Source organism: Notolabrus celidotus, chromosome 11 (genome assembly GCF_009762535.1).
Source record: "Notolabrus celidotus isolate fNotCel1 chromosome 11, fNotCel1.pri, whole genome shotgun sequence".
Lineage (NCBI taxonomy): Eukaryota > Metazoa > Chordata > Actinopteri > Labriformes > Labridae > Notolabrus > Notolabrus celidotus.
The window spans coordinates 3,029,953-3,057,293 of record NC_048282.1 but is presented as its reverse complement, the minus strand read 5'-3'; the positions used below and the strand labels follow the sequence as shown (position 1 = coordinate 3,057,293).

At 40.5% G+C, this 27,341-nt stretch overlaps 1 protein-coding gene across 1 annotated transcript; it reads right to left on the bottom strand.

Annotated features, from left to right (window-relative positions):
• Positions 1-294: 294 nt before the first annotated feature.
• On the bottom strand, positions 295-27,256 carry impdh2 (IMP (inosine 5'-monophosphate) dehydrogenase 2). The gene is made up of 14 exons (XM_034696016.1): positions 26,795-27,256; positions 20,600-20,648; positions 18,834-18,935; positions 18,672-18,746; positions 18,065-18,271; positions 16,607-16,694; positions 16,296-16,495; positions 15,092-15,182; positions 14,826-14,921; positions 6,346-6,489; positions 5,907-6,051; positions 4,332-4,475; positions 973-1,056; positions 295-662 (listed from the first exon to the last, which is right to left on the bottom strand). The coding sequence occupies exons 1-14, from the start codon at positions 26,890-26,892 to the stop codon at positions 641-643; spliced, it is 1,545 nt and encodes a 514-aa protein (XP_034551907.1). The 5' UTR covers positions 26,893-27,256; the 3' UTR covers positions 295-640.
• Between the last annotated feature and the right edge of the window lie 85 nt (positions 27,257-27,341).

The following is a 27,341-nucleotide window of genomic DNA, read 5'->3' as shown; positions in this document are numbered from 1 at the left end:
TGGAGTTGTTCTGAGTCACACTAAAGAAGCGTCTCTTTGTTTCCTACCCCGTACTAAAGGATGAGTCTCTCAGTGTTGAGCTGACGGTCAGCCGTTTGACACAAGCTGCAGCATGTCTCCTTCAGTCTGCAGGTAACAGTAGGATCCAAATATATGAACCTGCACTACTTGGTAAATCATCTCCACGTTGTATTATCAACACAGTAGAATTATAACCTGTAAAAGTTTAACTTCAGAATGTCTGAAATGATTGAATATATATGCAGAGTTACATAATGGACAGTGGATAGCAGCTCATGGAAAAAACATCAGCTTTATTGGACAACTCTTCTGCTTAACAATGAACACATCAGACATTTTCATCACAACATGAAAGGCGTTGGAGAACTCAATCACACGTGCTCTGATTGGTAAATGCTTAGTTCCCTTTCTTCACACACAGTTATAAGAACACGGACGATGCATAGATGATACTGGAAGGAAGACTGATGGATCCTTGGAAGAGCAAAGAGTGAGTCTTTGTGTGTGCTAGTGTGTGTGTAATTTGAAATACTAACATGAGGGTCTAACAAGAAGTGTGTTTGCATAATGTGTAAGTTAGAAGGATTCTCCATCTGCGGGTTGAATGGCTCGCTTCTTCTCAAAACAGACGCTTCTCGTAGCTGTGGGAGAGAGGAGACACAGAGATTACACAGATTACACAGCTATCCCGTCACGCTGCCTGAGGTTTCCTGTTAAGACAGACTGAAGAAAGAGGAAGTTTAACTCAGGGTTTGTGTGGCCGGGTGAGTCCTGAAACTAAAGAGCTCTGACACAATAGAATATAAAACTGAACAAATCCACCAACGTTACATTGTCTCTGTTTAAATCATCTATAGCAGAAACACCCATTTGTATTACGTGTGTGTGTGTGTGTCTGTGTGTCTGTGCGTGCATGTGTGTGTGCACGTGTGTGTGTGCATGTGTGCATACCTGTGCAGGCTGTGGACTCCACCCTCTATTTGAGCTGATGTAGTTCTCTTTTCAAACTTCAGATCTCCAGAGTACATCATGGCTCTGCAAGGTGGAAACAAAAGCAAAATGTTCAAACACCAGTTTTTTACTGTTTTCATGAAGTGTGTTTATCTAAAAAAACAAAACAAAGTACATTACAAACAGATCAACAACTTCTATTCCTAAGGCCTAATGAAGGTCTTGCATGGAACAAATGTCCTTACTTACTCTGAGTGCTGTTAAATACGAATATATTTATTTTATTCCTTTCAATAGCAAAAATTTTAAAAAGAATCCTGATTATAATCGCATGTTTAAATTCCATTATTTTCATTTTAACAACAGTTTTGAAGTCCGTACTAACGACATAAAGCAAGTCTTAACAGTGTCCTGATTTTCTTTAAACCCCTTATGGTACTGCTCCTTTTTATTTATCAGATTTTATCATATGAGCCAGTGAGAGCCCTCAGGTCTTCAGGTAGTGGACTTTTAATGGTGCCAAAAGTTAGAACAAAGAACGGTGAGGCAGCTTTTTATCAACACGGCCCTCAGGTCTGTGGAACACCCTACCTGAAGATCTGAGGGCTGCACAGAGCATCAACATGTTTAAAAGCAAACTCAAGGCCCACCTTTTTAGTCTCACTTTTACCTGAGTTTTACTCTTTTTACAGTTTTATTTCACCTTACTTTATTTATTTATTTATTTATTTATTTATTATCTAGTTCAAATTTCAGTAACTTTCTATTTTATTAAATTAATCAATCAACTTTTAGTCGCTTTTTATTTTATTGTATTTTATTTGTTTATTTTAAGTATAGCATCTTATTTTCTTTTAATGGTTTAATATTGTAGTGTTTTATTATCTTAGAAATGTATTAGGGATGTACATTTACTTTCACAAGTACTTTCCGTGATCGATTTTTGGAGATGTTAACGATCAATTATCGATTAATTGATAAAAAAAAACATTATTATTCTTACGTCAAAAACAATGCCAAATACGTTGTTTTCCCCCTAAATAATATTTTCTACAGCAACAAAATGCATATAACTGACAGGATTGAATACTGGCACATGTTTGACACGCAGAATATCAACGATCAGGCTCATTAAAATATTCTCCGCGGACATAATCTTATAAAGTGAAGGCTCATAATACTAACACAAAAGTACTTCAGCCTCACAGTGTCCAGTTTTCTGTCTACTCGTTCTTATTGAGAAAAATAAACATGTGTATTCGGTCAGGTGTCAGCTGGGAGCGCAACCGGGTCAGAATCAGTCCCGCTGGAGAAAAGCTCAAACGGCTCTGATGTTGCTGATCTGTAAACGTAGTGTACCCGAATTTCCCACCTGTCTGTTGCCTTTGTATCCAAAGGTGGAAATATCCTGTTTAAAGCTGTCAACCTTTGTGTCCATGTTGTTGTTGGCAGCAGTTTTGTATTGATCCTCTTTAAAAAAGCGCACGTGGAGACCTGACGCACAGCTGCAGCCACCAGCAGAGCGTCTCCGCTGTGCGCAACACCTTTAACAGCTGATTCACATCGAAACATGCTTTAAACTTAAAACACCTCCCTGATAGATGAGTGTAATATGAGACCACATGATGTTTGTTCCACGTGACGGAAAATTGATAACAAAAATGTGTGTTTCGAGTAATTTCTCAACAATCAATTAATCGATAATCGATTAATTGTAGTCATCCCTAAAATGTATTTTATTTTGGTGAGTTTAATTTCCTGTGTTGAGTTTTAACACAAAGTGTACAAGATGGCAGCATTCTCCAACAGGATATTTTGGCTTCAAAACGGTACAATGGGAAAAGGCAGAGTGACTCTGTCCATTATATATACAGTCTATGGTCTGTACAGTCACATTTTTTAAAAAGCACATAAACAAAGCAACAAAGCTTTGTTAAAAATAACAAAACAACAAAAGCTGAGGGAGCTCATGTCTTCTCATCAGACATGCTTAAAGTTCATAGAATCAGAAGTTCAGTAGGACTAAAGTTACGGTGACGAGCTGTGCTGTCCTCAGTTCTGTGTTGGTTTGTAAGAAATATAGTTTTATTCTTGTAACAGTTTTATTTCACCTTACTTTATTTATTTATTATCTAGTTCAAATTTTAGTCCATTTTTATTTTATTTTATTGATTTATTTATTCTAAGTACAGCATCTTATTTTCTTTTAATGGTTTAATATTTTAGTGTTTAATTATCTTAGAAATGTATTTTATTTTGGTGAGTTTAATTTCCTGTGTTGAGTTTTAACATCTTATGTTACCTCCAGTGTTTCCTCATTAAGATATCATGAGAGTGTTTCCTCAGTTCATTCAACTTCTTTTCTATTTCTCATTTATTTATTTCATTTTCATTGTTTTTATTATTATTGTTGCATATATTGTGTTCTTAACCTTTGGATTGTGGTGTGGGTTTGGAGTCGGGGCAGGGGTTGGGATTTTCATTTTTATTTTTATAGATATATTTTTTTTAAATGTATTTTATTTGAAGTTGTTTTTATGTACTGCACTTTGTGTTACAATGTCAATGTATGAAAAGTGCTTTATGAATGATGTCTGATTGATTGATTTGGGTATGAAATGAATGCAATGAAATGATTTTTTTTACCCTAACTTTAAGATTAATATTCAAATATCTGTGTGACACCATGATGTAGGGGTAGGCGGCTTCAAAGTGCTTCTTCTTTAAAATACAGCGTTTATTTTTTAAAAATGAATGCAGTTACACATTCAGAAATATGCAGGAAGCATGTACACAATGTCCAGTCAGTGTTGATTTGGTGTGCAGTTATTCTGAGATCATCTTTATCCTCAATGACGTCCAGTAATCCCAAGTGAGTGCGACACCATTTGCACTTTTCAGGAGTTCCAGTTTGCTTTTCTGTGTTTCTTCAATAGAAGTTTCATCCACAGGTGTGAAGTGAATCACATACTCCCAACTAGAGCTCTGCAGGCTTCTGTTAAGTGGCTGCACCTGTATGCTTACCTTGCATAGGTGGTAGCTGAAACTTAAAGCTCAGTTCACATTACTTTTGATTTGTCAGCTGAGCTGTCTGGGAGTTTTTAAAAGTGACATGTATCATTGAAAGGGCAGTGGGGTCACTATTTTCCATCATTGCAGCAGCAGGAAGAAGTTTCAACTACAGTGAGCAAACAACAGGCAATAAAACCCCAAACACATATACAAGACCTTGATGTCATCATTCGATGCATTATCATTATCATGTTTGTGTATCAGAGACCCTCTAGCCTTTGTTCTGTTCCTGGAGGGCTCAGTGGAAAGCAGATTTACATGATGACCTGTGACCTCTGTGTTTGTACCTGAGCTGCGTGAGGCTCTTGGCTCCGATGTCCTGACAGGAGTGTTGAGTACCGGCCAGCAGGTAGGGAACGAACTTATGGATGGAGCCTTTGTCCTGCACCGCTCCAGAAACGCCCTGAGCTACTTTGATCTTGTCACTCTCACTGTGAGGGGAGAAGAGAGAGAGAGAGATGATGAAGTTAAAGCATGGGACACTAAACAGGCTGTGTACTACAAGTTGTGGCTGGAGATTTGCTCCATGATGAGGTCAATTCATTTTAGGAGTTTTTCCTTTGAAAACGTCCTGATTTGCTCCAACCAATCAAAATAAGGATCTTGCTCCCTGCTGCGCCCTGAAAACGCAGCATGGAGCAAGATCCTTATTTTGATTTGCAGGACCTCCGGACAGCTGGAGTCATGTGACCAAGGGTTTCCCACTGTAATCACTGAATCAAGGATTCTCCTCCTCCTCTCCTCATCCATGTTGTCTTTCTGGTCCTCTGAAAACCTCTGACCTGTTGACTCCAGGCCTGGCTCCGCTCATCATGATGGTTTGTTGTTGTAGTTAAGTGAAATACGATCTGGTGATAACACAGAGTGTTTTATTCTGAAAATTAACCGGATGTTTTCATTTTGTTTTGGTGAAACCTGACTTCCTGTCCCGCTCCATCTGCTCTGTTGAGATTGATGCGTCGTGCTCCGGCATCCGGCAGAAATAGAAGTCTTGTGTATCTGATCCGGAGGACTCAGACCTGCTGGATCAGAGACGCAGTCGGAACGCAATGGAGCGGATCCAGTGGAAGTTAACACATTGACTAGAATAGAAACCTATCAGATCCCGTGCTGTGACAGATCGGAGACAGACCGGACACGGATCTGATGAAATTTGGCCGATATAGTTTTATAGGGTTAGATCCTGACGCTCTGTCCTTTTTAAGGTCCTCATTTCAGGTGGGGTGACGAGACAGTACTGTGTCGCAGACGTGAGCACCACATACTTGTGCATCAATGTGTCCGTGTCCATGTGTCCATACAGACATGATTACATGAAGAATAGAGAGGAGGAGATGAAATACACGGCCGATGTGTGGCCGGTGAGCGGGGATCCCGGAAGTCGTGTAAATGCAGGAAATGCAATGCCAACGAGCAGACCAATCACAGGGCTTGAGGTCTTTGATTGATTCTACGGGTCGTTACATTTTGGAGGAGGTGCCTCTGCGTAGGTACAGGAGCTACGCGGTCCTCCAGCGTAAGCTCCGCCGTTGATTCAATGCAGAAGTATAAATCAGGCTTTATTCTTTAAGGGTGTCACTGGTCACTGATGTGTGTTTTTGGCTTGGCTGTCATGTGTGTGTGTGGTTTCTGGTTTCATTCAGCTACACAGTGACTCAGTTTACTCAGATTTAGTTTACGTATGTTTCTGTAAAATAACACCAGCTCATGTTTTTGACCTAACCTTTGAGCCGAGTTGTGACAGGGACCCCTGAGCTGTTGTGATTACAGTTGCAGTTCCAGGGGAACTCCTAGAGAGTAACTTTTATCCCTCTTCCCTTTGAGCGGTGAACTCTCTGGGTTCAGTTTCTGTGTTCTTGTACCTGAAGTATCTGGTCTGGGAGCCCAGGTTTTTGTCCATAGCATCCAGTGAGCCCATGCCACGATATTTCTTCAGCCTGATGCCGTCAGAGAAGAAATATTCACCCGGCGCTTCACTTGTGGCGGCCAGTAGAGAGCCCATCATCACTTTATGTAGAGAGAAAGAGGGAAGTTAGGGAGAGGAAGTGGAGCTTCATAAATGGGATTTAACAATGAGAGCCCAAAGTCTTCACTAAAGTGAAAGTGTGGGAGTGATTGTGCTTTATTTCTTAAGTTCAGTGTAATAATAGTTTCACATGAAGGCTAGAAAATAACATAAACCAAAACGTATGATCTACTTTAATTATAAACCCTTCTGAACATTGATTTCATAAGATAACTTGACTGTCAGTTTTTTGGGGGGTGTTGTTTATCCTCCCTGATGCAGTCCTCTATACATACCTGTGGACGCTCCCAGTGCCAGTGCTTTGGTGATGTGCCCGACTGTCTGGATTCCTCCATCAGCGATGACCGGTACTCCGAAACGTCTGGCGTACTCTGACACCTTGTAGACGGCTGTGGCCTGCGGTCTGCCGCACGCCAGAACTGAAGAGAATAAGAGACAGAGGAAGACTTAATAATGCAAAGTTAGTCAACTAAACATGTTTCTATTCTCATAATTATTGCTGGCACCTACCACACAAGCTAACAAAATGCTAACACAGGTTAGCAAACAAAGCCTTACAGATGAATGCAGAGAACGGGTGTGAAATGAGTCCTTGTCATTCTTCAGCTGAGTTTTATTTTTTCAATTTGACAAACTGACATCACAAGCTTGTGTGAGAGATAATCTGAGTGGCATGCAGGCTGGAAATCCCAAATGGTTCTAGTGGTTTTAAAAAAAAAACAGGCCGAGCAGACGAGCTGGAAATGTGAGTCTGTTTCAATGTTTGTTTAAGTCAAGTGAGAATAAGGAAGTTGAACTTGTCACATCAGCAGATAACACCCCACCACAAAGGACTCCACACTCATGTTCCATAAATGATGCTGTCTTTATGCATCTACTGCTTTCAGTCACGACTTAGTAACACCTGAACCAATCCTCCTTCAGACCGTCCTGTTCTGGACCCGGAGGCTCAGATTTATAGAGTCAACAAAGAGAAACGTCCCAATTCCTTTTTACAGCTGATGTTGTTCTACTTCCTTTGAGCTCCGGGCTGCTCGGTACTTACCAAACTATAACCCTGAATCTCCTCCACCCATACTTTGATTGGCCCGATATAATTACGCAAAAGCAGGGACAAAGTTCGAAGACTGAAAAAATATCCTAAGACTAGCACTGCCTTAGAGTAATTCAAGAATATACAGAAAAAACAGTTCATGCTAACACCAGTGTCACCAAATATGGGCTTCTTCATCTCAGATATTGTAGCGAAAATGTTAACTACAGCAGCAAAAGTTCCCTTCAGGTGAATAACTTATATTTAGGTTATTTATATTGCACCAGCTGCTTTTGCTTACTTTGGATTAATGTCTCATTACATTCAGTTTTTTTACACATATACAAACTATGCACCTCAATATGTTCATGAATCATGGTTATGGTCAACAGATCTGTACATTCACATTTTTAAAAAGGACATAAACAAAGCAGAATTAAAAATAAAACAACAAAGCTGATTGGATGCAGCTCATGTCTTGCTCAGGCTGAGCATTGCCGCTCTGTCAGCTCATCAGATATTTATTTATTTATTCATTTATTTATTGTCTAATTCAAATTTGAGTCACTTTTTATTGTATTTTATGTAATTATTTTAAGTATTGCATCTTATTTTATTTTACTGGTTTAATATTTTAGTGTTTTATTATCCTAGAAATGTATTTTATTTTGGTGAGTTTAATTTTCTGTGTTGAGTTTTAACATCTTATGTTTCCACCAGTGTTTCTTCATTAAGATATCATGAGAGTGTTTCCTCAGTTCATTCAACTTCTTATTTATTTTTCATTTATTTTATTTTCATTTTTATTATTATTATTGTTGCATATATTGTGTTCTTAACCTTAGGATTGTGGGGTGAGTTTGGGGTCAGGGCTGGGGTTGGGATTAGCATGGGGGGGGGGGGCTATTTTTATTATATATATATATATATCTTTTTTTCTTTTTTCTTTATTCTATTTTATAATTTAAGTCTGATTGATTGAGTCTGATTTAACAAAGAAACCCTCTGACACAGCAAATGCCCAGAACAGACCAAAAAAGATGAGACGATACCTTGAATCATGAAAGAGAGATAATCTATAAGACTCCTCTGAGTCAGGGAAACAAAATGTGTTGTTTAAATCCTCCTGAAGAACATCCTCAGGTTTCAAAAAGTTAAACTTTCCTTTTTGATAAAGCTTATAGTTAGAGCTGGATCAGGCTTGCAACAGCTCTTAGTTATGCTGCTATAGGCTTTGACTGCCACACTGGGATCCTTTCTCACCCCCTTCCCCCAAACCCCCTCATCACTTACTTTAACTCTCCCTGTCCCATTAAAGTTACTAACCATAGACCTTTCTGGAGTCCCTGAGCTCCCTTGTCTCGTAGGTTCCTCTGAGCTGCCGTAGACGTCCTCCTGCTGTGGACGTTCCAGACTCCAGCTGATACGGACGTGCTGGACTCCAGCAGCAACAGCTTCTACTACTCGTCTCATCACTATCACCGCTCCCTCTCTCTCTTATTCTCCTCTATCCCTCTTTCCAGACCCAACTCAGTCGAGGCAGATGTGTGTCTAACATGAGTCTGGTCCTGCTCGAGGTTTCTGCCTGTTAAAGGAAGTTTGTCCTCTCCACTGTAACTAGCTAAATACTGTGAGGTGCAATACTCATGGTGGATTAAGGTGGGGTCAGACTGAGTCTTATCCTGTCTTGGTGTTGGGTCTCTGTTCATAATTTGACATAGAGTGGTCTAGACCTGCTCTGTTTGTAAAAGAGTCTTGAGATAACGTTTGTTGTGATTTGGCGCTATACAAATAAAAATGTATTGATTCAATGCTTTCATAAATCCACTGATGTTCTTTTTTTCTTTGTGTGAACTTGTGTTGGATGTTCATCTTGTGATGAGACGATTTAAAAATAGTAGACACTAAACAGGGAATTTGGTAGAGATAGAGTTCAATACAAGTGATAAATGTCAGCACTCACAATAAGATTCCAAACTTTTAATGCCAACTAACTGGTGTCACAAAAACATGTTTGAAACACATTATTGTCTTTAAGCTGCTGTCAAGTTCTGACATTAAAAGTTTGGAACCTTATTAATAATAATAATTTATAGGAATTGTAGAGCGCTTTTCATGGTACTCAAAGTCGCTTTACAGGAAGTTAAAAATAATAATAATTAAAGAATATATATAAAATAAATAAATAATAAAATAAAATAAAAAATAAAAAATAAATAAAATAAATAAAACAGAACAGCAGGTGTCCCTGCGTGCTGACATTTTTCACTTGTATTGAGCTCTGTCTTTACTAAATGTCCACTTTGGGTCAGCACAGTGGACAAGTATTTTGCTTGTAGAGATAGAGTTCAACTGATAGAGTGAAAAAAGTTAAAAAACAATTAATTAGGCTCTAGTCCTGGACCCAGCTCAGCTCACCAGGTTCACCAGCCCTGCTGAACAGGGACACCCTGTGGTGGCCTTCTGCATTGCTCAGCCACTCTGCTATTTGCTCATTTCATCACAGGGAGAAATGAATGAGAGGTGTGCAACCGACACGAGAGGTGTGCAACCGACACAAGAGGAGGGAGACTGAATACCATCCTCTCACAGTGGCAGCACACACACAGAGGGTTTACAGAGTGGATCCACTGCATGCAGCGCTGCACGTCTAAATGTGCTCCCATTCATCGGACAGTGCAACCGTTGCTTCCTTGCACAAAGTATTCTGGGATACCTGGCTGGCAGTGCAACTTTTTTTTACGTCTTTTCTCCCTCATTGCGTCAAAGTCATGCATTTAAAGCAAACCATGGTGTGTTATTAAGTACCCAAACCTTGTGAAGTGCTGGTTTTATACAAGACTCTCCAATGTAAGACCAGTTAATCTCCTGGTACATTGGATGCTTGTGTCCACATCAGAAGACTAAAACCTGCCACCAACTGACCAGTGGGTCTACAGGCACCAAAAGGACACAAGTGGACAGTGTCTGATCCTGACCATGTCGACAGATTTAGAGACCAAAGGGTCAGTGAGGTGGACGGAGGACTAGCCACATTCAATCAGTATGGCGGATTAGTGAGGAGGACACAGGATTCAAGCAAAAACACCAAAACCCCAAAACCCCCAAGGCCAGCTCTCAACACAAACAAAGAGAAATGTCTACCACTACCCCCTGCTTCTACTGATGCAAAGCTGTTAACCAATCAATGCAGCAGGCTGTGAAGTCGAGGGGCGGGCACACTGACAGTTGAGCCTATGAGAACCCAACGCAGGGCAGAGTGTTGGGAAAACTTACTGGAGTATCCCGTAACAGTGGCTGGGGTTTTGGGGCTGTGGAGCTTTATTGCTGGAGGTACACTGAGGGGTGCTGGGCATGGACACACATACACACACACACACACACACCCATACATAAACACATACAAACACAGTCCGACACCAAGTAAAGAGGCAGAGGAGAGGATTTGAGAGGATGAGGAGGAGACGAAAAGATGATGACACATAAAAGTGAAGAGTAACATGAGCAAAAGAGAAAGAACAAGAATGAAAGTATCTAATGATGTGAAATAGGGGTGTGAAAGTACACATATCCGGTACGGCCCTTTCAGTTCAGTGAAGACCTAAAGATAATGCAAATCCAAGGTCGCCACACTGACTGAAAACAGGAGCTCACCACTCAAATCTTGGTTTGATGTGAATAGATTGTCTTTAATGTGGATATTATGTTAAAAATCTGGAATGTTAATATTGAAAGAGTTATTGAAACCACATTTCTAGGAGTTGTGATTGATCATAAGCTAACATGGACACAACATATTGAAGGGAAAAATGTCAAAGTCAATAGCAATCCTGTTTAAATCTAGACACATATTAAATGATAAGGCCTTACATGTAATATACTGCTCACTGATTGTTCCTTACATGTCTTACTGTGTAGAGGTGTGGGGATCCACCCATACAACAATTATAAATTATGGCGCTTCAAAAAACAGACATACGGGTTATCAACACACCAGTGTTGTAGTCGAGTCCCCAAATCCGAGTCAGAGTTGAGTCCTCAGTCCTCTGTGTTCGAGTCCGAGTCCAAGTCACCTGAGAAAAATCTGAGTCCGAGTCGAGTCCTCATTACTTGAGTCCGAGTCCGAGTCGAGTCCTCATGACTTGAGTCCGAGTCCAAGTCGAGTCCTCACCAGTAATATTATATATTACAAGGAGGACAGCCGTTTGAATCCAAACTATTGACTGTTAGACTGGCTGTGTGGACCTGGACTGGCTGTGTGGACCTGGACTGGCTCTGTGGGACCTTTTGGATGTGTAGGAAACACATTTCTTTCATTAACATTAGTGTTGGAGATATTTCCATCATTTTATGTCATAAATATAAATTATTCTAATATATTCATAATCATTTTACTTTATATCATTTATTTGTTGTTGTTTGTATTAAGGGCAATGTCATGTGTATTATTATTATTTTATTTTAGTCTTATTTTGATAGTTTGATTGTTTTCACCTGGATGGGCAGATAAGATAGGAGGGGTGGACACAGGGAGAGGTGAATGTTGTTGATTTTTTTACCAGAAGACGTTAGAGCACGAGGACGCTACAGACTGTTTGGTGATAAAACTATCTTGTTTAATAAGACTTCAGAGAATCTGCAGTTTTTCCTGTCCATTTAAAATGTGTCTGATCCTGTATGATCCGCTCTCCCCCAGCGCCGTGGCCGCTTTGATTTTCAGTTTTGATTTTAGTAAACTGACGAGTTTAGAATCTCACTGCCACTGCAGGTCAAAGAGGTGGTGACCCAGGTGAGAGGGGTCAGTGAGGATTTTCCCTGCCCTTTTCCTCATCCTGGTTGTAACAATACTTTTTAAAATGATATTTAATTTCAAATGTAAAAACAAGCCTGAACTGACGATGCTGCACTTTAGACAGCGTGTTAGAGTTTTTTGAGTTCCTAATAAAGGAAAGTAAATTTAATGTGTTGCTTTTTCTCCCATTAGCGTACCGAAAATGTAAACTTGTGTACCGAACCGAACCGAAATGTTTGTGTACTGTTACACCCCTGACGTAAAAGAAGTCTTTGACAAAGTGAAGAGACAAGGAACAGAGAGAAACCAAATATACCTTCACTTGTGCCAAGACAAACACATTGCCTTAAAACATGACTATTAGGGATGTAACGGTATTGTAAATATCGCGGTATTTCGGTATCAAAATTCTCACAATAATACCGTGGCATGTGACAGTATCAAACAGGGACTCGGAGTACTCCCGCTAGTGTAGTTTTTTTCTGGCGCCATTGAGTGGGCCGGTCTGAGAAGCAAACATCATCTCCCATGATCCCCTGCGCAGTGCAGGAAGAGATGACGGAAAGCACAGAGGGGGAGCAGAGCGGAAAACTTAAACTAGTGGAACCTCCTGCGAAGATTAAACTGAAGTATGGACGCATTTTGGTTTTGCAGTAAACAAAAACAATCGAGCAGAAAACATGACGGACATGCAAAAAAAAACTGTTTGCAGACACTGCCAGACCGCGATCGTCTACGAGTCAGGGAATACAAGTAATATGAGAAGGCACTTGATGAATCATCCCCCTGCAGCTGTTTTCACTGGTGGACAATGAGGGATTTAAAAGGGATTTTTTTATTTATTTGCTTGTTACTTGAAACACTGGATGTGCCGGCACTGCTCATTGCACTTGAAAAGACCTGTTGGTAGTAGGGCTGTCAACGAATAGTCTAAATTCCAATATTAAAAAAACGGAGATTCGATTGTGAAAATTAATATTCGACTGTGGAAAAAAAAAAAAACACATCAGCGGCTGCTTTGAGAGTGTGCGCACTGCATGACAGGTCAGGGACAGGTCACAGGAGTCACACATGCACAGCGTGAAGCAGAATGCAGAGAGAAATCTTTCCGTCCCCGGATCCTCAGTGCGCTCTGAACGCGTCTTTTCCTCCGCTGGGAACATAGTGAATAAAAAGAGATCGGGCCTCTTCACACTGACTGTCTTGTGTTTTTGACAAATAACCTGTCAGGCCTAAGACCCTACATTGACAGTGGACTAAAAGAGCCCAACAATCAGTGACACTGGGATAAAATGCAGTTTTTCCTCTTTTTTTATACAAGCGCCAAGAATGTAAGTAGACTACTTTTCGTTTTTAACTTTAACTTCAATTAATGTTAATAATATTTGCTTCAATCACTGAACGAAGCCTGCCAATATCAGGGACAAGAGTCGGGACCTTTAATTGCTCACACAAGTCTTGTTCAGCACCATAGACTGTTCAGCACTCACTCAGCACATTGCGCACAGAGAGGGGAGGGGGGCGAGCGAGAGGTCTACGGTCTTAAAGGTGTTACGTATAGACCATTAGGTCATTTACTTGTTTTGTAATGTGTAGGTATGTTTTAGGCATGTTATATCTTAAACAAAAATACATATACAAGTCATACAAAGTCATCTTATTTTTTTTACAATACCGCAATAATACTGTACCGTGGCCTTAATACAGTGACGATACCGTACCGTGAGATTTTGATATCGTTGCATCCCTAATGACTATTGCAGTTTATCATTAAAATCCAGCTTTTTTTGCCCCCAACAAAAAAATAAATTGTTACATTCTCCTAAAACTGACTCCAATTACAATCTGTTCTTGTACATGGTAGGGATGGGCAATGATTTTCGAATTTTCGAATATTCAAATATTCGTTCTCTTTGTAAAAATCGAAGAGTTACTTTTGAGCATTTTCTCATTTTAAAAGTAAAATTTTTCATTGTTTTCCCCGGTGCCTGGTTGTAATACAGTATTCCCTCCAGACGGTGGCTACAGAACGTCTTAAAGCTGCTTGCTAACCGCATAAGTAACAGAAGAAGAAGAATGCTAACTGCATTAAATAGCAAAAGAAGAAGAAAACATTAGCGACAGTCTCAGTGATTTTCTCCGTCTCTGAATCTCACACTACTACACATGTACATCCAGAGACTGAGCATGGCTGTAACATGTAAGTTACACACATGCCACGCTGCATCACAGAAACACAGACAGAAAGATCGAGACAGATGCTGTCAGTGCCCGCTACTAGCAGCACCTCGTCCTGCTGCTGGTTAACAAGACTGACACACAAACTGGCTGTTAATGGGACAGGTGTGTGGGGGGGTGATTATTCAAATAATCGTTGAATAGATGCCAATGATTATCGAATAGTATTTGGCTTGAAATGCCCATCCCTAGTACATGGCAAGTACCAGATCAGTTTATCTTTGTGCCTGTCCTGACTTCTTTTCCATTAATCTCAGACTGCACACTGAAGCCTAACCAAAGATAACATGTGTTTTTAAAAACCTGCAAGACTTCTCAAGGCAGTCCGACAGAGGGAGCCAGAGACAAACCTCCCAGAACAAAAGTGTCCACTGACAACGACCTGAAGCTGAGAACATGTCACACATGTCGGACCATAACCAGAGGAGGAACATCATGCAAACAAGCCCCTGAGGGTTACCAGATGCAGAAGTCATAGTCTCTTTAAGACACTTAACTGTTGAACCAAGAGATCACATTCGTGCCATTAAGAGGCTGACATCATGTAGTTTGGCTCTAGGATCAGGATCACTCAAAGAACTGTATGCATGGTGTTCCACCTCCTATACAAAGTCATTCATGCTGTTCTGTTTTTCCTGTATGATTAGTAGATCCAATAAGTACGGTGCTTTATGGGTGGGAGTGAAGCTCACCTTCCTGTGTGATGCAGATGGAGCCACTGCCCATTCCAACCCTCAGCGCGTCTGCTCCTGCGTCTATCAGGTTCTTCGCCTGAGCTGCAGTCACCACTGCAGCAGACAGGGGGAGACAAAGAGCCTGTTAGAGTTCTCAAAATGTGGGCTTCTATAAAGACACTACAACTCATTCAGTTTTGATTACACACTTCAAGAAAGCTGGGATCAGAGGTACTACCTTTGTGTTTAATTTAGATGTTACATGTACAGAGAAGTGTGATTACCGTTGCCTCCGATGACCTGCAGCTGTGGATACTTTTCTTTGATATATTTGATCATGTTGATCTGGAAGATGGAGTTGCCCTGAGAAGAGTCCTGGAGGTACAAAAGGGAAGCAAGAGCATCATCTCTTTTAATTTATTACACTTCACAACTGAGAATCAGCCTAAAACCTGAGTCACACTAAGTTCATCAGGATGAAATCAGAGGAGACTGAACACATTGAATCAACAGTGGACAAGAAGCTCCTGTGATGCATGATAGGTATGATCCTTAATTTGTGAAGTTTTTAGGATCAAAGACATCCATCAATACTAATTATTTCACACAAAATACACTCTCTTCCTCCAACAGTTGAACTTTACACAGCCACTAGATCAGCAGTGCAAAACAGCAGCCTCCATGGAGGGACCCTGCTCTTAGGTAGACATAAAGGCTTATTCTAATGAACATAAACAACAAGATTATATTATTAAAGTGATTATACTCTAATTTAAGAAAATTATATTACATTTCTTTGAGACCTGTGAAGCTTAATGCAGCTCATTACTACACACTGCATCTTTAAGATACTCCACACAAGTTAACAATGTTCTTGATTTGGAAGTCTAGTCTCCAGTCCACCCAAGTAGAAAAGTGTCCAAAGCTACAGCACTACGTAAACCTGGTGAAGCCATTACAAGGTCACTTCAAGACTGCATTACACAGAAGTTTAGGTATTGATTCTTCATTTTGGTCAAGGCAGATGGCTGTCTAACATGAGTCTGGTTCTGCTCGAGGTTTCTGCCTGTTAAAGGAAGTTTGTCCTCTCCGCTGTAACTAGCTAAATACTGTGAGGTGCAATGCTCATGGTGGATTAAGGTGGGGTCAGACTGAGTCTTATCCTGTCTTGGTGTTGGGTCTCTGTTCATAATTTGACATAGAGTGGTCTAGACCTGCTCTGTTTGTAAAAGAGTCTTGAGATAATGTTTGATTTGGCACTATAAAAATAAAGATTGATTGATTGATTTCAAAGCTAAAGCCACTTGAAACAAGTTTGTACATGTATTTGAGATAATAGAAAGCTCTTCACTGTCATCACCTCATCGTCTGGAATTGTTCCTGGTAGTTAAATTTAACAGTCCCCTTAATAAAACTGGCTTCTTATTCCCTGGTCTGCATGGTACACAAGAGTCTCCATCTGTAAGGCTTGTACTCAAGTTCTCTTACCAACACGACCACATCCACACCGCTCTGTACCAGCAGGTCCAGGCGGTACTTGTCGTCGTTGTGGGTGCCGATGGCTGCGCCACACAGGAGCTGTTTACGAGAGTCTTTAGCGGCCAGAGGGAAGTCTCTGTTCTTCTTCAGGTCTGTGCGGGCGATGATGGACACCAGGGAGCCTTCTTCGTTTACAATGGGCAGTTTGCCTGCAAGACGAGAGGAGAGGTGAAACATGCTCATGCTTTTGCTTCTGGATCTAGGTTAATTAACTGGGACTGAAATAGGAGTACTAAGAATAGTGAATTCAGCACCCTCACCTTTCTTACTCCTCTGGAGGATCTCATTGGCTTCTTTCAGTGTGACCCCAGCAGGAGCGACCACTAGATCCTCTAGCTTTGTCATCACCTGGCAAGAAGTCGACACACACAAGTTAACTAAGGAAACCTTGATACTAAATGCAGAGAAAGTTTCAAGTATTTTGGGGGTTCAAGAACTTTGAGATGTGAAGATGTGATGCCATAACAGAGACCAACAGATCAATAATTAGAGATCTTCAAGACTGCAGGCTTTGAATAAAAAAATGGGGTGGGATAGGTACTTTTGCACACTGGTATTTAGATCTTTGTTGCCAGAAAGCACTAGGATTATTGTTTACATTTGGTGATTCTTTATATTCAAGATAAGAAAATAAGGCTTGTTTTTATTTACAATGACAAAAATAACAAGTTTATTGTTATTTTTAAATACTTATTTGTTGGCTGACCACCTGACGCTAAATTAAATTTCACTAATAAAACCAATATTGCTTTATTTTCACTCATGGAATTCTTCGGTGTTTCCACCAAGTGGTCTAGCTTGGTGTGGTGTGATTTGGTACTGTACGCAATTATTGGCGTTTACACTGTCAAAAGTTAGGAAAGGTACCAAAATAATTAATCTGTAACATCTTACTTTTTTGGCACCTTCTGTTGGGGTACCAAGTAAGACACACAGGGATTCATTGATTGGTCAATAACTGTCACTTCCCCTGTGACCGTGGTAAGAATGAAAAAACACTAAACGCACCATATTTAGATATCCCCTGGATTTCATGAATCAAATTTGAGGGCCGTTTTATTTTATTGCTAAAAATATCAGCACATAGAACTCCATGGATAGCTCCATGGACAACATCGGAAGTGCAGACTTTCCTAAGGATCATTGACGAAGAGGAGGTGCAGAGGGAACTGGAGGGCGCCGTTAGAAATGAAAAAATGTTCCAGCTTGTTTCTGAAATGATAGCTGCAGAGGGGCACACGCAGCTATCTGAGCAGTGCCAGACCAACTGTATAAAGACGATTCAAGACCAAGCTTAGTTAGGTAGCTGGAGTGTCTAGTGTCATCCTGTTTACACCCCTGGCTACTGAGTAAGGGTACAGTTGGCTGTGTAAACCATACCAAACTGGACAACTGGTGGTGTTGGATAATGGTGGAAAACGCAACATTATTGTCTCTCTTAAAAAATGAGAACAATCATACGGGTATCGATGTATCGACATCAACAAAACAGATCTTTTATATACTGTAGAATAATTTAACTCTTCTCCATGGCACAGCTCTGAAACATCCCTTAAATTACTTTTAAAAACTACAGTAGGAACAGGCTCCAATATATATTGTCAGCTATTAAATTTGTGCCTTATCCAGAACCTTTTATGTTCAGCCTCAAACATCCAGGTTACTTTAGTCACTCAGCATGGCGTATGACTGATGCTTTGTGGTCTGACCCCACCCACCTCACTCAGTGGCAGGTTGTTGTCCTCCTCCTTTAGGAAGTCAATGTCTCTGGATGAGATGATGCCCACCAACTTGCCCCCCATTTTTCCGTTATCTGTGATGGGGATACCACAGAAGCCGTGGCGAGCCTTGGCCTGGAAGACGTCCCGCACACAATGGTTGGGACTCATCACCACGGGGTCAGTGATGAAGCCCTGCTCATACCGCTGGAGTAGGGAGGGAAGGTAGAGGTTTAGAAAAAGGTAGGGTGGTGAGGCACGAGGGATTTAGACGAGGACATGAGGACAATAAAAAGGAAAGTTATAGTAAGGGCGTAAGGGAATCAATAAAGGGGGGTCGGATATGAAATCATTTAAGCATGTTCTTGGCCTACATTCTAAAAGCAGCAAAGGGAGGCAGGCAAAAAGCACACTTCTACATCCTTTAAAGTGACAGCAGCAAATAAAGATGGGGAGAAAAGACAAAGAGAAGTTGATGTGAGATTAAGAGAAATGACAAACAGTTCAAAAATGTAAAGAAAATCATATAAAATACTTGTGAGATTTAAAAATGAGAGAAGTGATGAAGGGTGAAGAGACAGACCAAACGTAGAGTTATCATCATTACCTTGACTTTACGGACTTCATTAGCCTGAAACTCGGGTGTACAGTTGTGGTGGATGAAGCCGATTCCACCTGTGAGCTGAAGAGAGACGATAGATGAGTGAGCGTCAGAGTGATGAGAAGAACAGTAATGGAGGAAACTATGTGTGTGTTGGTCCACACTTACAGCCATGGCGATGGCCATGTTGGCCTCTGAGACCGTGTCCATGGGAGAGGAGACGAATGGAGTTTTCATGGTGATTTGTTTGGTGAGCGCTGAAGTCAGATCCTGCACAGAGACAAGACGTTGAGGGATGTTTAACAAGTTATGGACAATTCAACAAACAGTGAAACTACTCCTAAGTTATTTATTATAACAAGAAAAGCTCAGGTGAAAGGGATGATGTAAAGAAATCCCAGGTAGGTGCTTCAAGGTTCAAGGTTTGTGTGCTGACTTAAGGCTGATTTATACTTCTGCGTCTCCCCTACGCAGCAGGGGCTGACGCGGACATGAGCCCCACATACTTGTGCGTCGGTGTGTCCGTGTCGCGCAGCAATTCTCCGCCGAAACACTAGAGGGCAGTGCGGTCTCTCTGATAGCCGGTCGCCTGCTTCCGGCCCCGCGACGATCTCTGTTTACTTTTCCACAGAGATTCAGAGCGTGTTCTGTTAATCTACAGCTGATACATGTTGCTGTTTATCATACAGACATGATTACATGAAGGATAGAGAGGAGGAGATGAAATACACGGACGATGTGCGGCCGATGTCCGGGATCCCGGAAGTGTTGTAAATGCGGGAAATACAAAGCCGCCGAGCGGACCAATCACAGGGCTTGAGGTCCGCGTCTGCTCTACGGGGAGTTACATTTTGGAGGAGGTGCACGTCAGCTACGTGCGTAGGCCTCGGCGTAGGTACGGGAGCTACGCGGACCCCCGGCGTAGGGTACGCCGTTGATTCAACGCAGAAGTATAAATCAGCCTTTACTAGGACAGTTGAGTTGAGTACAGCCACTGTTAATGTTACAAGTGACAGCTATGCCTTTTACTACTATAACAAGTCTCAAGCTTTATTCAAAGAACAGGATCTGTATTGACCTCATCTACCAGTCAGGGTCCGGGAGGCAGACACCCTCTCTACTTTTAAGAGTCGGCTTCAAACTTTCCTTTGTGATAAAGCTTATAGTTAGAGCTGGATCAGGCTCGGACCAGCTCTTAGTTATGCTGCTATAGGCTTAGACTGACACACTGGGATCCTGTTTTTTCCCTGTCTCTCCACACTTACTTGAACTCTCCCTGTCCCATTAAAGTTACTAACCATAGACCTTTCTGGAGTCCCTGAGCTCCCTTGTCTCGTAGGTTCCTCTGGATCTCTGTGGACGTCCCAGACTCCAGCTGCTACAACTATTACTATCCGTCTCACCACTATCATCCCTCTCTCTCTTCATCACTCTCTATCCCTCTCTCCAACACGGTCTCAGCAGATGTGTGTCTAACATGAGTCTGGTCCTGCTGGAGGTTTCTGCCTGTTAATAATAAAACATAGAGTACAGTCTAGACCTGCTCTGTTTGGTAAGAGTCTGAGGAGAACATTTTAAACAACTTTAATGGCTAATAACAACAAACCCTACACAGCTCTGTGTCTGAGAGTTCTACACGTGTGTCTATTTCACTAAAATCAAGGTATATAATCAAATAAACTTCATAGTGTCAGCTTTCCTCAAAAGCCTAACCCTCTTTGCTTTGAAATGAAAACATCAGATTAAACTATAAATTATTAAAAGCAATGATATCTCCTCCGGCTTGTGGACTCATTGTAAGCCCAGTTCTGAGAATTGTGTGCTGATCTCCTTAATCCAAGCTCAGACATCATCCCAACCACCGATTAGTTTAACACCACAACGTCAGCTTTAATCAGATTTTCTGTGTTGGTGAAAATTTGATCACAACTCACCACTTGGTCTGATGTGAAGTCGATGTACCCCGGGAGAATCAGGACGTCACTGAAGAAGAGAAGAGCGAGAAGAGTGAGAAGAGCTTAGGGCAGCAATGATTTCTGATTCCTCAATCTGAACCGCTTTGAACACACATCAGACATTCAAACATGAAGATTTTAAAGGTTTTTTACAGCTCTGGGATCTAAGGCCTTACGATTAAAGAGATAAGATTAAAGTTAGGAGATGGAAGAGAGTAAAAACGGGTGAGAGTAAACCCATCCCTGTGAGCAGCTCACATCTGTAAACAGAGAACTTGTTTCATATGTTTCAGCAGAATATTCTGCGGCTCAGAAACAGAAAACCAAAAGGCTCTTCTAGGAAAGCTGACCTGTTGCAGGACGTGAATATCTTTCTGGAGACTCTTCAGGAGGTGTCATCATGTTTCAGTCGTGCATGTGTGACACATTTATCTAAGAACTCTGAACATGGAAGGCATGTTACTCATGTGGCATGTGAGTGGCTGTGGGCCCATGAGGCAATGACAAGGCAAAAACAGCATGTTCAAGCATGTGACACCGGTGACTGTCAGTCACTGAACCACCAGGAGAAGGACTTTAAAGACTACTTTGAAACAAAGCAGTCATCTTATAGGCTCAGGCGATCAAAGGGTCCTCAGTATCATTAGCTTTGATAGTAACTATATTAGCTTAGTCATGATGTATGTTATAGGTCAAAATGTATGTAAAAATATAACGTCTTTCTCCATGCATGTTACTGCCCTGAAATTGAGATGGGACTGCTCTCTTCTGTTTTTATATTAAATCATTAACAGGAATAAGTTACATGAAAAACAATTAGATGTACATTACAAAGGAGAGCAGGGATTGATACAGTATGCAACTATATTTTGATTGTTTTTTTTCTTTTTGTATTTATTTGTTTTTATTAATCATTTATTATTAATATTTGTGATGACAGACAAGTGACTAGGTTATGTTTTTATTTGACCCTTTTCTTTTTCTTTTATTTATTATTAATTCTTTTTTATTACATTTTCTATTTACTTATTTATTTTTATTAGCATGATTTTGTTGAATTGACATAGATAAGTGACTAGGTTATGTTTTTATTTGACCCTTTTCTTTTTCTTTTATTTATTTATTTATTTATTTAATAATTTGTTTTTTTGGGGTTTTTTTTTATCTACTTATTTATTTTTATTAGCATGATTTTGTTGAATTGACTTAGGTAAGTGACTAGGTTATGTTTTTATTTGACCCTTTTCTTTTTCTTTTATTTATTTATTTATTTATTTATTTATTTATTTATTTAATAATTTGTTTTTTTTGTTTTTTTTTATTTACTTATTTATTTTTATTAGCATGATTTTGTTGAATTGACATAGATAAGTGACTAGGTTATGTTTTTATTTTACCCTTTTCTTTTCTTTTTATTTATTTATTTATTTATTTAATAATTTGTTTTTTTTGTTTTTTTTTATTTACTTATTTATTTTTATTAGCATGATTTTGTTGAATTGACATAGATAAGTGACTAGGTTATGTTTTTATTTTACCCTTTTCTTTTCTTATTATTTATTTATTTATTTATTTAATAATTTGTTTTTTTTGTTTTTTTTTATTTACTTATTTATTTTTATTAGCATGATTTTGTTGAATTGACATAGATAAGTGACTAGGTTATGTTTTTATTTTACCCTTTTCTTTTTCTTTTATTTATTTATTTATTTAATTATTTTCTTTATTAGTAATTTTGTATTTACTTATCTATTTTTATTAGCATGATTTTGTTGAATTGGCATAGATAAGTGACTAGGTTTTGTTTTTATTTGACCCTTTTCTTTTTCTTTTATTTATTTATTTATTTAATAATTTGGTTTTTTGGGGTTTTTTTTATTTACTTATTTATTTTTATTAGCATGATTTTGTTGAATTGACATAGATAAGTGACTAGGTTATGTTTTTATTTGACCCTTTTCTTTTTCTTTTATTTATTTATTTATTTATTTATTTATTTAATAATTTGTTTTTTTTGTTTTTTTTTATTTACTTATTTATTTTTATTAGCATGATTTTGTTGAATTGACATAGATAAGTGACTAGGTTATGTTTTTATTTTACCCTTTTCTTTTCTTTTTATTTATTTATTTATTTATTTATTTATTTATTTATTTAATCATTTTCTTTATTAGTAATTTTGTATTTACTTATCTATTTTTATTAGCATGATTTTGTTGAATTGACATAGATAAGTGACTAGGTTTTGTTTTTATTTGTCCCCTTTTCTTTTTATGTATTTATTTTTCTTTTCCTCTTCTTTTTGTTGATTGAAGCAGATACACCAATTCTGTTTTTATGCTTATATAACATTTTGCAAATTTAGGGATATCACAAAAAGATGAAAAAGTAATACAATAGTAAATCATAAAATAAAAAAAAAGAGAAGTCTTAGCTTTACATAAACATGTTTCCTAGTGTGTGAGCTGTCATTATCTAAATACAGCTCCATTTGATCAAAAAGTTGAAGCATCAAAAGTTTGAAACAGTACAATGTCTTTTCCAACAGGATAAATGAAGGGGGCACAAACACAGACTATATTTAATGTGTCACTATATTCTTTCCTCTCTGGAAGATATAAGCTTTGAGAAATCATTTGAAATGCTGTTGTTGTTGGTGTTTTAGCTAGCATTTTGTTACAGTTTCAGGACTGGCTGCATATTGTTTTTCTAGTTTTAGCTCTCATGGTCTACAGAGTATGATGATCTGCTCTATGATGATGAGCTTCAGTTTAAGAAATATTGCTTTTAATGGTTCTATCATAACATCCAAACTATCTTTAGTTACCTAAAGTTGCCTACATGGAGTCAGCGCATGGCACTTTATGTGCTTTGTTGTAAACAGGAGTACTAAGCAAGGCTCTAAATAAAGCCCGGGTCCCCACAGCCCCACATAACACAGGAACGTAAACCAGGACCTAAATTTGGAAGCAGTGTGTGTGTGCTGAAGAATGTGCTCCCCTTCTTTCCACGAGGCCGCCATTCAGATCAAACTTTGAAACCAGCTCCTTAACGACCAGTTAGTTATCTTTGATCGGTTGCTCAGGTGTTGTTCAAAAAGAGGAAAACAATAAACCGCCTGTCGGTAGAGTTCAAGTCAGTCATTAATCTTAAGTGCAGGCCAATACAAAACTGAGGGTTTGTTCTGAAGCCAACTCTGTTCACCTTGTTAATGAAAACACAGGAAGCTGGGTGAACTTTGTCCTCATCATCAAACCAGACACCTGCAGGTTCTGACTCCTTACTAAAGAGAGCATGACTTTTAAATATTAAACATTCTTATAAGGAAAAGAATCCAATGTGCTGGGACTCGGGAAGTATGACAGGAAAACTGTCTGAACCATGGGGACTGTCAAAACATATAGGCCCATGCAGAGAGCAAATCAGACCCCCCTCCACTAAGGGCCTGTCTGGATGAGACATGGACATGGAAGCAGACTCTTACAAGGGACTTCCACCAAATCCGTGTCCGGTCCGTCTCCGATCCACTGCGGTCCAGCTCCATGCTCTCTCGCCCGTCAACACCCACCAGTTGCGTTTTCTGAACGCAGCAAAGAGCAGGACCGCCATACAGCTCGAGTCATGTGACCGAGGTTTCCCCGCAGTAATCACTGAATCAAAGATTCTCCTCCTCCTCTCCTCATCCATGTTGTCTTTCTGGTCCTCTGAAAACCTCTGACCTGTTGACTCCAGGCCTGGCTCCGCTCATCATGACTTTGGTTTGTTGTTGTAGTTAAGTGAAATACGATCTGGTGATAACACAGAGTGTTTTATTCTGAAAATTAACCGGATGTTTTCATTTTGTTTTGGTGAAACCTGACTTCCTGTCCTGCTCCATCTGCTCTGTTGAGATTGATGCGTCGTGCTCCGGCATCCGGCAAAAATAGAAGTCTTGTGTATCTGATCCGGAGGACTCAGACCTGCTGGATCAGAGACGCAGCAGTAATTCAACAGAGCGGATCCAGTGGGGGTTAACAGATTGACTAGAATAGAAACCTATCAGATCTGGTGCAGTGACGGATCGGAGACGGATCTGGTGGAACTTGGCCTTTATACTTCCATAAATTGCCAGGTGAGGTGTCCATGGGTCAGTTTTGGTTGCCCAGCACATCCCAAAGTTACTGGGCTGGATTGAGATCTAGTGAATTTGCGAGTAAGTCAACACCTCTTCCAGGCCAACTTCTACCATGTCTCCATGATCCAGTTTTGATACTCATAGCTCATTGCAGGTGCTGTTTGACGTGGACAGGAGAGAGCCCCATGAGCAAGAAACTGTGTTCTGACACCTTTCTATCAGAACCAGGATTCACCTTTTCAGGAACTCTCATTCTCTGTTAAATCAGGCCACATGGACCAGCATGTGCCATCCAGAGTTATCAATGGACCTTATTGCTGGTTCAGAGGTTTTACTTCCTTGAATCACTTTAGGTATGTACTGATCACAGCAGACTAGGGGTGTATTGATTTATCTACTACATCAATGTATCGATTCATATTCCTATGATCCGACTACATCGATCTGCGCTCGGCAAGTTGGCCTTCCAGACAACATATATTGATCTGACATTGTTTTAAAAGGTAATAAATGGATTGTATCCATACTAGGAAATAACACATTGGATTTAAGCACGGCAGACTTTATATGGATGTGTTTTTTTTTACACTTTTAATGATAAAGACGTTAAATGTTACTCAATTCAGGCTGCCTGTCTGTGACGTCATCGCCACACGCCAGCAGACAACAAAACATAGCATGGCGGACGGCAGAGGAGAAGCCGGCGAGCCAGAAATGATCAAGCCACCATTGTGGTCCAGACATAGACTGTATAAAATATGGACGGAGTATCCGTGATGTCACCCATCTGTTCCTGAGAGCTGTTTTGAAGCCAATCGACGGCAGCAGCCATATTGGAAATGCGGAACTCAACCAGGCAGAGTGTGACGTAGTGTGAGCCTCCGAGCCAATAGCTAAGCATTCCCGACCGGGAGTCACGTCAGTCATGTCCTTATTTGGGCAAAAACTCAAAATCTTAATATCTTCTGAACCGTCACGTTAGAAACCCCCCCCCCCCCCCCCCCCCACAGTGTGTGCCATTAGAGAGATTAGCTTCGTAGGGTCAAGCCGGTTTTTTTTGTACCAGGCTGTAAACATGTTTATTAATGCTGCAAAGATCATCTTTTTCCCATTCATGTCTATGTGGTTTCTGGTGTTTCTGCAGCCAGCCTCAAGTGGATTCTCGATGTATTGCAGTTTATAACACTTCCGCATGGGTTCATAGTTTGAGATAGTTGAGGTTGCTGCTTGGGTCCAGCGTGTGGAAACACTTTGGCTTTTACAAAGACGGAGATGTTCCAAATAAGTCGCTCTCTGTTTGTAGGATATGTAAAGGTCAAGTAAAGTTACCACAGCAACACCACTCTACTAAGGCGCCATGGGATTTCAACCAACGCCGACCGTCCAGGCACCTCTTGCAGCGTTCATCAAGGTAACATCAGCTCTGCAGAAGCCTCAGGCCTCTCCAGCATGTTTAGTCAGAGACTAGGACAAAACTCGGCTCGGGACAAAAACATCACAACAACAACAGGACTCTAGGACTGTCCAGTATCAAGGTCTTTATCTCACAGTCAAACTGGTGGAATTTTTGGATAAAAAGTTACTGAATGGATTTCAAGTCACTGAATCGTTTTAGATCGTATCGTTCTAAATGAACCAATATCGTCCTTTAATCGTATCAACAACCACGAATCATGATACGAATCGAATCGTTGTTAAAAAGAATCATTACACCCCTACTATCAACACATCCACTTTGTGGACCGGATGAGGACTTGCAGCACAGTATAATCCACATTCTGACTGGTGTTATAGTAAACAGTAAGTTAACATTGTCACCTGTCTCAGTCTATGATGCTAACACTTGTACTTGATGTTAAGTCTGGTTCTGCTGTGTTGGTCCTCCTCTCTGACCTGGGATCTAATGTGAACTTATAGACCGTTTAAAACCAGTTAGTAAGTGTTAGCACACCGAGCTAAAGAGGGTAGACCAGCATTCCAGCAAGGGGGTCCCTCCAGGGTCAGCCTGGTTAGCCCGGGGGAAAGGGGGAAAGGGGGAAAGGGAATGACTGTGTCTTTACTTGTAGGTGAGCCCGTCTCCGCCGTTGAACAGCTGCTGTCCCGTTAGTCCGTCCTCAGGTACGTAACCTGTCTGCCCGCTGATCAGGTAGTCCGCCATGACGCCAGAGAGACCGCAACCAGTCCGGCAGTCTTTAACAGGAGACCGACCTGACAAAGCTGCTAAGGCAACGAGGGAAAACACACAGAGCGATACACACACAGAGACACAGGCCCCGGAGAGACACCGAGAACTTTCTCTCTCGTCCAGTTCCCCGTCCTCCTGAGCGACTTGAAGCGGCCCTGCTGCTTAGCTAGTCCGTTATCCAGTAAAACCTGAGTAAAACCCTCAGGTTTGAGACCGTATCTCCTGGTTTCTGAGGCCTCCCTACAGACGGACCTGGTCCCCTCCGGTTCTTTCTACAGCGCTGCAGCACACGTGCGTTATTCTCGTTGACAGCGTTTCCGACACTGACGTCACGTCCGGGCGCTCCGCCCCTTCACAGGATCAGAGTTACACCTGAGTGTTGTTCATAAAGTCCATGGTATTATTTATACAGTCTATGGTAT

What these genes read in the sequence shown, in the direction of transcription:
- impdh2 (XM_034696016.1), bottom strand. Translation starts at nt 26,892, where the DNA reads ATGGCGGACTACCTGATCAGCGGGCAGACAGGTTACGTACCTGAGGAC. An exon ending in ATGAAGTCCGTAAAGTCAAG is followed by an intron (nt 18,272 to 18,671) that starts GTAATGATGATA and finishes TCCCTACTCCAG; the next exon opens with CGGTATGAGCAGGGCTTCAT. An exon ending in CATCTGCATCACACAGGAAG is followed by an intron (nt 6,490 to 14,825) that starts GTGAGCTTCACT and finishes TATTCTCTTCAG; the next exon opens with TTCTGGCGTGCGGCAGACCG.